At 42.4% G+C, this 13,858-nt stretch overlaps 1 protein-coding gene across 9 annotated transcripts in view; it reads left to right on the top strand.

Moving 5' to 3' along the window:
* Window positions 1-13,858, top strand: part of MEIS1 (Meis homeobox 1) — a 138,783-nt gene that overhangs the window by 17,875 nt on the left and 107,050 nt on the right. For 8 of the 9 annotated variants that reach the window (XM_089923086.1, XM_089923087.1, XM_022597328.3 and 5 more), the window contains one exon: window positions 10,934-11,045. The exons of the other annotated variant lie outside the window; for it this stretch is intronic. In XM_089923086.1, coding sequence (XP_089779212.1) covers window positions 10,934-11,045 — 112 coding nt within the window. The remainder of the gene's footprint in view (window positions 1-10,933; window positions 11,046-13,858) is intronic. 9 annotated transcript variants of the gene reach the window in all.

Below are 13,858 nucleotides of genomic sequence, written 5' to 3'. Positions count from 1 at the left end.
GAATGTAAAGAACATGCCAATAGAAAAAGAGGAGAATAAAACATTAACAAATCAATTATGGGGCTTTTCTTCACTTGTAGTCTACTTCTAATACTCCAAATACTCTATAACTGTTAAAATAATGCAAAGAGCCTCAAGAATAATAGCCCTGGGTGTGGAGGAAGAATGGCATTCTGATTAACTGGAATTCCTTAAAAAGTGCACCAGTGGTACAGCTCAACCTCCTGCTTCTGGAATTCACAGTTGCTTTAGTTGATCTCTCAGTTAAAGGCCTTGAACTACAGAGAACTTAGCCAATCCGGGAACCAGAAACACAAATTTCAAGATGCTTTGAGAAAGGCCTCTCTAATGATTTTACCGAGATAAATAATGAAGAAAAGGGAACAATCCACTCCCCACCTCCAAATTTCACACTGTGAGAGGGCTTGAAAATTCAAAAATCCTTGAGGAATGATGATACTTAGAAAATAAAATTTGATTGAAAATATAAAAACTGGCAGCACTTCTAAAACACACACACACACGCAGCGGAAAATTAGAAAATACCCTGTTGCTAATTGTTAGTGGAAATCAGTGGTAAATGTAAGTTTCCACTATTCTTTTATCCAAAGCGTAATGCCGTAAGGTAGTAGAATAAAACATGACTGCATCTTGGCTGAATTCTTGTTTCCTTCTTGTGTCAAAGTTGTGGATTTTCTGGTCTGAGAGTTTAGAAGTAGAAGAGAGAAGATTTCAGAAACACTTGAAAGAGAGCGATGAAGGGCATTGGTGGTAATTTCGAGTTACACAAACTTTCAGGCTGGCGGTATCCCAAAAAAGTATATACACAATACAGGCTGTGCTGTGAGGGGGTAAGTCACTTCACCTCCCCAAGCCTCAGTTTTATCATCTGTAACATGGGGATAAAGAACCCACTTTACTGATCTGCATAAGAACTAAGTAAGAATGTACTTAAAGCATTTAAAACAGTAAATAAACCCTAAACAGAACCTTACATCATATTTCATCTTCTTAACTGTGCAGTCTGCCCAGCCTTCAACAACATGAATCTGATTTGGGGAGAGGAGATTGGGTGGTTGTTAATGGGGTGTGGTTTTATAGACCATTATATAATCATAGAGTTTGAGCAAAATACTGTCTTAATTCCTTTTAGGAGGGGTGGCTATTATTCTGATTTCATCATAGTGTGAGAGGGGACTGGCCACTCAGATGTGTGGCCAAGATAGGACAGTGAATCACTACAGATTTGTTTTTAGTTCAACTTCAAGTAACAGTTATGTGCAGACCTTGTGCTGAGTACTTTTTTCCCACATTTCTGAGTGCAAATGCTTCCTGGCTGAGGTCCAGTTGCTAACAAGATCTCAGTATCTACTTGTGCTCAGGATACAATGTTTTTGGCCTTATCGGATGTTCTTTTTGCTAGGATCGTTGCCTAGAAAATTTGTGGTTTGAAGTTGTTATATATGGGACACTTTTGAGTTTATTTTATCTTAATTTGTTTGCAGAATGAGGCGCACTGAATACTGAGTTACAAATGTAAAATAAAACATTGGGAAGCAGGCAGCCTTATGAAAGGAACTTTATAACACCAGGTATGCTGGCATGTAATTTACAGATTCTTCTGCCACTCCTATATAGCAGTGATAGAAAATCAGCTAAATTTCAGCGGGAAGTTCTCAGCAGATAAATGAAGAGTAAGGTTTGAATTACTTAGGTACAAATATTTGGAAATACAGAGGTGGCAGTTGGATTTGAAGTTTTTTGTTTTGTTTTTTTTAAACATTTAACTGTGAAATTATAGTTCACAGGTACAATTTCAGGAGTAAAGGCATATAGAGTCAATATAGGAGTTTATTTTTATTAATACTATACCAGCCATAATACAATAGCATAGGAAAGGAAAGGTTATTAAAACGTAAATTACGTACTTTTACTAAGATTCCGAGTGTAATGAGGCTTTCACTTCTCTTTTGTTCTCCACAACAAACTGCTTAGTAGAATTTGAACATTCAGAGCACTTGAACCATCTTTAGTTCTGCGTCTACTTTGCAGTTTTGAGATTTGGGTAAAACTGGTGTCACCTCTTGGTAGCAGTTTCCCTTTGGGTGTAATTTTCCTTTTTCTTTGTAATTGTCTGAATGTCCCTCCCCCATGTACGAATCTATACCCTCTTCTGAGACCACAGTGGGGTCACTAAGAGATGGTGTTGGCATTGATTCTCAATGTCGAAAAATTGGGCAAAATGTATCAGTGCTGTGTGGATTTCATAAGGAAAGCATTTCGAATATTTTGGGTGGTGTTTTATATCTGTCGTCATTTTCCTTCGCATTGTCAATTCATGTATAATTTCCTGGATGAATTATTTCAACTCTGCAGGTTAGTAATGACCCGAGAGTGTCAGAGTTGTGACCTAAAAGATATTGGGCTGTGGGAAAGTAGGATTTTAAGGAGCTTTCGGGGAGTGACCCATCGTGCTGGGCCTGAGCTTCCTAAGCTCACTGCCCTCCCTGCTGCCTTGAGTATTGGGAGAATGGGGCATGGATATTTGCAGGAGAGTAGGTAAAATAGTTAAGGACTAGGAGATTTTAAAAGTGTATCTGACTGCCTCGCTGCTTTAGATTCCATCACAATGTACTTAAAAACACTAAAATCTGTTCTCTCCACGTTCTTGTTCTTTTGCCCTATTCCTCATGCATGTGATGGGTGCATGGCACTGTGTATACATGAAAGTGCACTTGCGTGTCCCCCCATGTCTGAACCAGAGGCTTTGGTGATTCCTGGAGCTCAGACAATCACCTGATACAAAACTTTTCATTTAAAGATGAAATTACTCCTTGGAGAATTTTCACCAAAGGCAAAAAAGCACAAAAATTCTTCTCCTCCTCTCTACACGCCCCATTACACAGAGATAGAGGATTTAATGTTTGAAAAATTAACGTTCTTGTAGGTTTCATTTGTGGGACGTGAGAGCTGGGAAATATAGAACTCAATGTAACAGATGCTGTCTCTGCCTCCACAAACTGCCCACTCCTCCTATCATGCAATCGTGTGTGTGTGTGTGTGTGTGTGTGTGTGTAAATGTATATACATATATATATGTATACATATTTAAAGCAATACATCAGAGTTGCTAAGGTTTTAGAACTCTACCTTATTTGATGCTGAGTTAGACACACTTATGCTGTGCGTCAAGATACCGGCTGGCGCCAAGGTCGTGAGCAGCATAGTTAAGGGATAATTGAATAGTCCTTGAGGTGCATTTCTAGATGAGAAGTCCACAGTGGCAAATATGGTGGGGCTGGACCTGTGAGAAGAGGAAGGGTGGTGTCTTGGGGAGAGACGCAGATCCTGAGAGGGGATGCTGGATTCCCATTGTCTCACCACGAATTTACCATCTGCCCGGAGTCACCAGAATTACCCTCAGGCCTCTATTAAGCGGGGAGAGGGGGTGGGTAATAAGCGCATTTTATCGCAGCATTAAAAGGGGGCCCAACAAGAACCCTGGCAGGCCGGCAGACTTGGCCAAGGCAGGTGGTAGAGGCGGGGACGGGGAAGGAAATGAGAAAAAGGAGAAGTGTGTGAGGGAGATAACCTTTGAAAGAGTGTGTCTCCCTGGCACGTGAAGGCCACCACCAGGGACCGCCCCAGAGCCCGACAGAAATCTCCCGAACTTTATCATCTTGCAGCAGGACCGAGGGTGGACTTAGAAAAGGTTTTGCCTCCAGACCATTCCCGAACACGTTTCAACGTGGCCCTGATCCGCGGTATGTGTGCAGGCTGCGGTCTTAATCTGTGAGCTTCTGGCGTTTAAAAACATACACAATCTTAAAAGGGAAGGGGGCAGTTTTACCGTGTTAAAACAAAGCATCCTGCTTAAACTTGTCCTGGTTAAATGAATTTTGCTTAATGATTTCCAGGGATGTTTTTGGAAATCCGTATAAAGAATTTTACATTTTCTTGGAATTACCTGAATTTGCAGCTAGATAGTAGGTTTTGAGAGGAGCAGACTTTACTAGAGCAGGTTTCGCTAGAGCAGGACTCTAGCAAATTGAAGGCGCGATTTGGCAGCTGAGTGTGTAGAGAGCTTTCTGGTATGTTTTGGTTATCAAGCAGATGCCAGTGGGAGCCACCAAGATCTTCAAACAGGAGTTTGAGCACAGCGGACTTTAGATACTCACAAATAAAAAATGCTCAGGATCCCCAGTTTCTCAGCTTCATGTACACACAGGTAACCTGTACTCCTTTTCATAGGAGGACCTGGACCCCTTTGGTCCTTACTGCTCCGTGTTTGGGTCTTTCTGGTGCCTTTTCTTCAGATGGCACCATTGGTTGAGAGACACATTGAAGAATCATACCTGCTGAAGTTATGTGCCTTTAAGGATCCTGAGAGACACTGTTTAGACGGAGGTGAGAAGTCTAGGGAGGGGGCCTAATTAGATGTGGCTATGCTGGCGGTGTGGCATGGCGGCATTCGGTGAGCCCGTCGCCTCTGCCTCGTGGACCAGTGCAGGTATGTGTGTGCACATGTGCGTGTGGATGTGTGCAGATGTCGGGGTGAGAGCACGTGTACACGCACACTGGTGGACTCCCCTGGTCTGGAGGGACTGGATTGTTCACTTTTAGAAGTGAGCCAGCTCTTTCAGGCCACTAGAGATCATTTACTAAAGAGGCCCCAGTGGTTTGAAAAAGTAAGTGTACTGCCCCAAAGAGAAAGCCTATTGATAGGTGCAGACTGAACTTCAGATTTTGAACACTGTGATCGTTTCATCAATTTCTACATAGCTGCTAGCTGACCTCTTCAGAATCAAGATCCCGAGACTCTCATTTATCCACCTTTTTTAAGTGGGACTGGTAGGGTAGAAATTTTGAAGGAAAAAAACCTCACTATTTGCGCCTGAAAAAAAACAAAAAATGATTCTGGCATCATACCGATGTGATGAAAAACCAAGTGCAATAAAACGTCAAAGTGCTTCATAGACTGTAAAGTGATTTATAAATATTAGGTATCAAATGAAACTCGATGAGGTGGGGAGGAGCAAAGCACCTGTAAAATCATGTTATTTGAAGGTGAAAATAAGATCAGTTTGCATCCCCTGAGCACACACCAGCTGGGAGATAGCCCAAGGCATAGCGAGCTGTACACGAAGCCAGCTCGGGTTAACCATTCTTTCCAGAAGGTCCATAAACTGAATACACCTGTATGTAGATATTTCAGGGTTGACTAGGTCAACGTACGTTGTTCCATTAGTGTTGTTACTTTATTATTGTCGCATTAAAAGCTATGGTAGGTGCCACTTGCTGCACGCCTAGAAATTGATGTATGCTGTGTCTGCAGAGGAGTATTTTCTTAATCCTCATTTATGGATTAGGATGTTAAGGTTATGGAGGTTGTGACTTGTCTTCAGACCATGTAAGTGGTCCAGGATGAGTCTGGCTTCAAATTTACTTTCTTTTGCCTGTGTTTTCTTGCAACAAAATATTATTATATTATATTTTTATAGTGGTGTACGTTTGTGTGAATGCAAGTATGGCAGGTGTTTTTTAATTGTGCAAGTCTTTTTTAAATGTTTTATGATGTTTAATATAGGGGATCACAGTATCAGGTGACAATAGACATCCTGTATAAATCACTTGTTATTCATGTATGCGTTCCAGAACATATTTGCGTCTAATGTGTCTACTGGCATTTTCCTGGGATGGAGGGCATTGGGATGAAGAAGATATAGTCCAAGACTTCAGAACATTTATAGTGTAGAATTATAGACAGGCTCAACAGGTCATCACAAAACAATATGAGAGTGAAATGAGAGAGGTGTGCAAGAGGTACTCTAAGTGCTCGGGGAGGGGAGCCTCACTCATCGTGGGGGAAGGTTGTGCGTGTATCAGGGAAGGCTTTCTGGGGTGGTGATATCTGAACTGTGTAGGAGGTAATCAGGGGCCAGGTACAGCAGCGCAGGGCATTCCAGGCAGGGGAGAAGGATGAGGGCCCAGAGGGAGAAGTTGAACATATCTGCCAGAAATCACATGCTGAGCCCAAGGAACAAGGAGAGGAATGGTCCCCAGAGGGTAGACTATGAAGGGCTTTGTGTGCCAGGTTAAGGACCCAAAAATGTATTCTGTAGGCAGTAGGGAGCAATTGATTTATTCAACAAACATTTCCTGAGTGGCACTGTGCTTGATACGCAGGATGCAATGGTGAACAAAACAGACAGACACCAGTTCCTATCCTCGTGGAGCTTATATTCCAGTGAAATTGAACTCTTTTTAAGCTGGGGAGTGATTTGGCTTGAACTCTTTAGTGCTGTGAGGGCTTTAACAAGAACAGTAATCACTAAGATGAAACATGAGAGAAAGGGATAAGACTTGATGACTGATTGGATGGGAGGTTTGTGTGAGAGAGCGAGAGAGAAAGGTGTCATGCATGGTTCTCACAGACGGTTTATACTAGGGGTCCCCAAGCCCTGGGTCACATAGCAGGAGGTCAGCAGTGGGTGAGCGAGTGAAGCTTCCTCTGCCGCTCACCATTGCTCACATTACCCCCTGAACCATCCCCCCACCACCACGTCCGTGGAAGAATTGTCTTCCACGAAACCGGTCCCTGGTACCAAAAAGGTCGGGGACCAATGGTTTATACCATGGGTGGATGGGTTTATACCCACTAGGATCAAGAACAAATAGGAATAAGTCGGGGGTTTGGTGGGGAGACGAAGAGTTTAACTTTGGACTTGTTGAATCCTTCGTATGGAGTTGGCCTCACAGGCAGTTGGGCATACAAGTCTAAAGCCCAAAGAAGAGGTCCAGAGACACAAATTTCAGAGCATATGGGTGACACCTCAAATCACAGTGGTGAAAAGAATCATCTTGAGGAAAATGTGGAAAGTGATACGAGGACTTAAAGGATGTCCAAAATTAAGGCATAAATGGAAAAAGGATTCAGGAAGGGAAGAAGAAAAAAAGTCACCAATGGATGGCTTTATTCAGGAGGAAGGATAGGTTGGAAAGTTGCAGTTTGTCTGTTATGTTGGTGGAACGGTCACAAAGCATTGATTGAGGCCTAAGCATGCGCTATATACTGTGCTGAGCCAGGAAAGAACAAGATGGGGACGATTCTCCCCCCTCGCCCTGGAGGAGCCTGTAGTCAAGGGGGTCATTGCTTCTATTTCACTACCAGATACCAGTACAATTGCCTTATCAATAAAATATACCACTTGATGAATTTTAGCCTATCATTATTTTTTTTAAAAACCCTTATTTTCGAACATTCTTGAGTAGTGGTAGAGGAATGGGAGTGTCGAGTGTTCAGGCTGTTGAAGAGAGAAAAAAATGGGGAGAATCACAGACTCGCTTCAAATATTTAAAATGACTGCCTTTTGGGGGCCCCAGAACTAGACAAACTGTAAGTGGAAATTAAAGGGAAATTAAATTGGTTTCCATATTATGTGATATATTTATCCATTGACTAAGGACTTTCTGATGGAGCAAAGCCCCTAGCTGGCTGCCTCCATTTATGACATTTGAAATGATATCCGGAGGATCGTTGGCTTTCAATGTCAAGTTAGAATGCAGACTCCATGATCTTTAAGGTCTTTCTAGCCCTGGTTTTTCCATCTAGCCCTGTGAACATCTCCTAGAGAAATGGTTCTCAAACTTTCAAAGAATCACATACTCCTTTGAGAATCCGGGGAAAAGTTATGGACACTATCCCCAGGAGGGAAAAATGCAAGTATGTACATAACACAATTATTGTTAATGCAAGATCCCCAGCTGAGGTCTTCTATAGGAGGTCCATGGACTTCAGGTTAGGACCTCTTGTCTTAATGGATTTCTAATAGATGAAAACATAGACTTTGCTTACTCTGAAATTACGTACATTGAAGAAAAGGGCTCTTTGGGACTTAATTTAGAACCATGACTGAGGTTTGCTATACATCTAAGGCAATGCATCATTGATTTCATTCTGTCAGCCTTACTTTACAAGTGGCCCCAAGCAACTCACAACTTCACAGATATATGTCCATAATCAAATGCACATATTTTATTTAAAAAATAATAACGGTGTTGTTTGGTGTAACTGCATATAGTCAGAGAGATATGTTATCGTAACTGAGATTCTCTGGTAGGTGGATTTGGGGGGAGTTCTTTCTGATTAGAGCTGTCTTACATATTTGTACTAGAAGAGTTCATGAGCTATTTCTGATACTTAGACTTTAATCACGCTTAATGAGCTGAACTAAGCATAATTCTTGTTCTGTTTTGGTAACCTTGTGGATTTCTCCCAACGCTCAGTTTTGTATGACTACAGTGTTCTTGAAATGCTAATACCCCAAATGCTAATTCAAGGGAGGACCACAAAAGTTAGATTTCATTTCAGAGAAGTGCATTCAGTATCACAGGCCTTTCTGGAAGAGCAAGGCTGTGAGAAGAATGATATTAGGTGGAAAAGATTGGCTCCTACCTTTGGCGAGCAAACAAATTTAAACATATAGGTTGCACAAAATTTGGATAAACTGAGGTGGAATCCAACATTTCTTGCATGAATGCCTGTATAATGTGGCGATAGCTGTGAGAAAAGAGGAGCCCGGCATCTAAGACCCAACACAATGAAAATGCAATGAATCGGAATGCCTCACAGATCATAGCGGAATCAGAATTTCCAGCAAGGAAAATCTTTTCATGGTGAATTAAGTGGTGGATGAAGAAAAATGGTGATGAAAAAAGGTAGGCACAGATCACAAACACTGGGCTCAGGGCTCAGGGCTGAAGATTTAAGAGCCTTAGCTAAAGCTATGCAGAATAGAATGTGGAAAATTGAATTTACTAAACAATTAAGCATTGAATTAATCTACATCCTGCACAGTAGAAAAGTGGGGGAGGGAGCAGGGCAGAGCTGAATAAATCAGTGGAGCTCATTAAAAGATAGTGAATATATCAGGTCTGTTGTAGCATAAAGGAGGACAGTTTCCTGTGTAACATGGAACCAATCTTTGGTTCGAAGTCACCTTTCTGGAGTCCCAGTCTTAATCAGATTAACAGACATGCTTCTGATGAGGTTAGTCTGTTGCTCTGTATTTCAGCTTGTTATCGCTAGCTTTTCTATTAATTACAAGTCAGATCACCAGTCCACAATAGTAGTGAGGGACAACATAAATAAAATGAGAGTGCCCAGGAGATGTCACTCGCAGGATCTCATGCATCCTGAAACTCCCACGGGTTCCTGCAGCCTCCCACATGCCTTGCCGGTCTTTTGTTCAATTACAGTTAATGCAATAGTTTGCCATTTTCTCCTTCTAATTATATTTTCAAGTGGGGTTTGTAGCACATAGAAAAACATCCTTTTACATGTCGAGGCACCGGGGTTTTGTGCCTGGCATTGTCTGTCCCCTGGGTGCTGTACCATTCTTTCTGCAGAGCTCTGAATAAACAAGTCCCCCTTTTAGAGCTGCAGTTGTACAAACTGAAAATTTATGCATTAACTGTTTGCATTCTGAGCATGTGTTCCAGATTGCGTCTTACAGCATTCTTTTGGCATGCTGCAGAATGCGTGTTTGTCAGAAGCACTTCTTTCACAGCTCACATATCTTTCAATCACAGAATCAGCGGATCAATTAGCACTGCTTTTGAGAATATGCATAAATGGTTGAATCAAACACACAAGTGGCGCGTATCTTTCTGTGACTTTATTTCATTTTTGGGGCTGCGGTAATCGTTTGGCCAAGATTACAGAGCAGGTGGCAGGCAAACATCCTTTTCAGGAACAGTGAACCTCTTCCTTTGATTCTTATATAGCACGACTCTTAGATGGGATCTTTACTTTTCTCTCCCTGGGTGTCTGAAACATTTTCATCTACTCAGTTCTTCTTATCTTCTCTGGGATATGGAAATACTTTTCAAGAAATAAGCAAAGAGTCTTTGGTTTTGCTAGGCATATTTAAAATGTTGGGAGGGTCAGTAACTTCACTACTGCACAGTCAGGAACCATGACATTCAATGACCGAAATGATGTAGACATATTTTACATACAAGGTCATCGTGCTGTCCCGCTGGTAATCTTGAAGACAAATATCCCTTCCTGGCCAAGAGTCAGCTTTCTACTCTGCATCATCCCTACTGTGCAGGATGACCAGTGACTCATAAGGCTGTTTCTGAAAGCTAGCACTAAAAGCTAATTAAAATCTTTTCTGGTGATAAAGGGAGATTTGGGAGAAGAGTCGCCATGATTGTCTTCCCCAAGAATTTAATTTACAGCCAGTTTTTTCCTATCTGAATGATACTTTCAAATACACCCAGTGATAAGAAGCAACATCTGTTTTCCCTTCAATAGTACAAGAAGGCTCGGCATGGGGCTGAGTGTACACAGTCCACGTGAATCTATTGTTATTCTCATTTCTTTTTGTCCCTGTGCCTGGTCCATTTGCCATGTACCATCCGGCAAACAGCTGACACATCCTAGCTATTATGGACCCCGGCCTAATTGTGAGGTCTTAAAAGCTCTGCCATGTTTGCCTTCTGGGATGAATCAGAAGCCTTTACACACCGCGGTGTTACAGACCACCACTCTCATTTTGCACTTTCAGAGTAGCAGACTATTGTACCAGAGGGTTGCTTGACATTAAAAATACAGTCAGAATGAAGAGGCAGCGGTGTCCCCCTCCCCCCTTCTTTGCCGGGAATGTTTTTGTTTTCCTCAGTAATAAAGCATGCAATTACTTACAGAATAACTATTGGTAGACATTATTTTAGCTTCGAAGCGGAAATTGGCAAATTTTAGATGCACCAGTGGAGCTCTGAGCTGGCACCATTAGTGTAGGGGGACGGGAAAGATGACGTGGTTGTCCATTCCAGCCCTCCACCACTTTGACACTGTGCGAGGGGACCCTACCGGGACCGTGTTAACAGACCACTCTATTCAGATGTCTGCTTTGTGCCCTCACAGCCCTCTTGGAACAGAGATCATGATGACACGGCATCTACCCGCTCAGGAGGAACCCCGGGCCCTTCCAGCGGGGGCCACACATCACACAGTGGGGATAACAGCAGTGAGCAAGGTAGGAGAGCTGTTCTTGTTCTCTTGCTACTTGTGTCATTTTTCAGGGTTGAAAAATTAGAAATGTCTGGTGAGGGACTCTGTATACAGGTTTTCCTAGAACTCTTTATTACAGCTTTTCCTATAAACCCCGTGTAATATGAGAACCGGCTCATCTTATTTTATTCCTCTCGACCCCCTTCTTCTTTCTCTGCCAGACCAGCTGCCTAGCTGCCTGTCACCTGGCCACCTCCATAAAACAGGGTCAGTGAATGGACTGAGAGCAGAGAAGTAGATGAGACATTCGAATGTGTGGAAATAGTATGCCACTAATACCCTGCTCTACAAATAAAAAAGTGTTATTACTACTTACCCTTAGAGGCTTTTCAAGAGATCATGAAGAAACACCCACTAGGATTCCAACTGAACAATGTCTTAAGATGCCTAGAAGGCAGTGGGCCTTTTAGAAACCCATGCCGGGCTTCCCTCTTCACTGGGTTGAAGCCATTTTTCTGGACTTACTTATTTGAATCTCTTAAGTGCTTGGCTTCGTGGCAAAGTCAGACTAAAGGGAATTAGGATGAAATGGCAAGAATCCAGATCAATTTCATTTGTGTGGTTCTTGGAATGCACACACCTGTATGTGCATTTGGGTGTCCATGGATGTGCATGCCTGACTGTAACAGGTAGCAGATAACGTTTAAACAGAAAGCTAAGCTTCAGCAGTAAGGTGAATGAGGATTTAGATGTCTTGTACTGCTTCTGATGAGAACTACTGCAGGGTATTTTGTGTTCAATTCATGCAACCGAAGAGAGTATTCTCTCTCTGAATATAAAAAGACGGCTTTATTGAAGTTGACTGAGCCCGCAGTAGGTACATACTTTAAAATCCGGTTTTATGATCATGTTTCCCTGGAGTGCTGTTTCCCAACAAAAGAATTGTGTTTTCTAACCGACCTGGGCTATACCAATTAAAATTGCAAAGTCTACGATGAATTGAACACGATTAATTTGACAACAGAAACAGAAAAGTTGTTTTTTGGCGGGAGGGGTGGCAGATGTATGCTATTTGGACTGGGAATAACTTCTACACATAGAACTTTAAGCGTTTGAGATATTTTATTGCTCAGAGAAGAGTTGCTGATTTCATCGCAACTGTAAGTCTAGCAAAAATGGAGCCTGGAAGAGTAAACTGGTTCAGAGCTGAGGCAGAAACTGGTAACCCCTGACCTCTGCCTTTTACTGGAAAACGATATGCAGCATAAATCCACGGGGCCTACTTCCTTTCAAGCGTGCGCATGTCTGTGTTATGGCGCTGCTGTTCGCAGCACTATAGCTAAGATGAGGTCAGCATTTCCATGTGAAGCCCTACTTTCAGAATTCAGCTGGCACCAAGGGTTTTCAGAAGGGTGTAAATGGACTCTCGATTCTTCTTCCTGTACTCCAGAGTCGCTACATGGGGTCGTAGCCTAGTGTTTTGTTTGTTCGTTTGTTTTTCTTTTTCACGTCTTGCTTTTTAAGGCTACCGTCAGGAGGGTCGTTTGGCTGCTACTTTGAAGGCTTGTAAACTGCTGAAATGCATTTGTTTAAAATGGAAACATGAGTTTTCTTAAACATCATCTGATAAAAGGACTTTCAGAGGGCAAATGCCCCACCCCAGTTCTTCCCCTCTGACCTGTGGGAACAAGGAATCAGGAATTTCTCAGGTTCCTTTCTCCTTCAACACGTGTTCTCTAAAGGCCAATTTAATAGTGAATGTGACTGTAAGCCGTATACCCTTCACATTACCAGAGTTTTCCACTTACATCGTTCCTCTTTCTGTTTTTTCATATAAGACCACCACCTCGTTTTTCTTTTTTAAAGCATTTTCATATACGTAGTCTCGTTGGAATGACCTCAGTTGAACCTGCCCAAAACAACTCTGGTGGCAGATAAAACAGGTCTAGCCCCATTTGACAGAGGAGGGACAGAAGCTGTGGATGAGCTGAGCGATTTGTTGAAGCCCTGGTGCAGCATCAGGCCTAAAATTTCAGGCCTGCCCCTCCCCGCCCCCGGCCCGCCCCTCCCCGCACTGCCCTCTCCTGGGCAGTGCGATTTATTCCCTGCTAAACGCGGAATGATGCCTGGAAGTGTTGCTGTAACAACTTCGGTGCATTTCCATGCCAACCACAACGCTTCTCAACTCTCTTTTTCATCCCTGGGACCTGTGGAGCTGGGTCTTTGTGCAGCCTTCGGATTAGCTGTGCACAGTGGCTTTTCCGTGTTCTCCTGTCTGCCTTTTCTGGCAGGCATGGATGTGTAAGCCGTGCCAGCAATTGGCCTGTAGTGCATGTCCTAAATAGTTATTTACACAGTTTGAGTCCATTTTAGTCAACTGGGTAAATAACAGCCCTCTTCAAAAGATTTATAAATCCATAAATATGTCTTTATACATACCCAATAGACAGAAATAACTCAATCTGTCAAGAACATATCCAAAGAGGTGTTTCCCTCACAGATGGGAGTAATACATATTTTAAAACTTTCTCTGCTGTATTATTTGTACCGCATTTCTTTTCTCCTCATTCCTTTTCAATGTTTGCCACTTCATTATGGCACCCAGGGTACAAAAAAAAGAAATCCCCTAGGCTTTGGTCCTCTGTTAAATAACCTTGTCTGTGGTACAAGGTGGGCATGTAACAGGCTCTGTCCTGTTCTTCTGGACTTTCAAAGTAAAGCAAAGAAAATCGGTCATCCAGGAAGTTTGTAATGTTCTGACAGATTTCAAAATACAGTAACAGTTCCTAGTTAGAGTTCCAACAATTTGGGGGATTTTTGAGCGTCTGACGATTTGCC

The sequence above is a fragment of the Delphinapterus leucas genome, chromosome 13 (genome assembly GCF_059928025.1).
Source record: "Delphinapterus leucas isolate spDelLeu-1000000601 "Yukka" chromosome 13, BTC_Dleu_Yukka2, whole genome shotgun sequence".
Classification (NCBI taxonomy): domain Eukaryota; kingdom Metazoa; phylum Chordata; class Mammalia; order Artiodactyla; family Monodontidae; genus Delphinapterus; species Delphinapterus leucas.
Note: the sequence above shows the minus strand (reverse complement) of the source record. Positions and strands in the feature narration are given on the sequence as shown.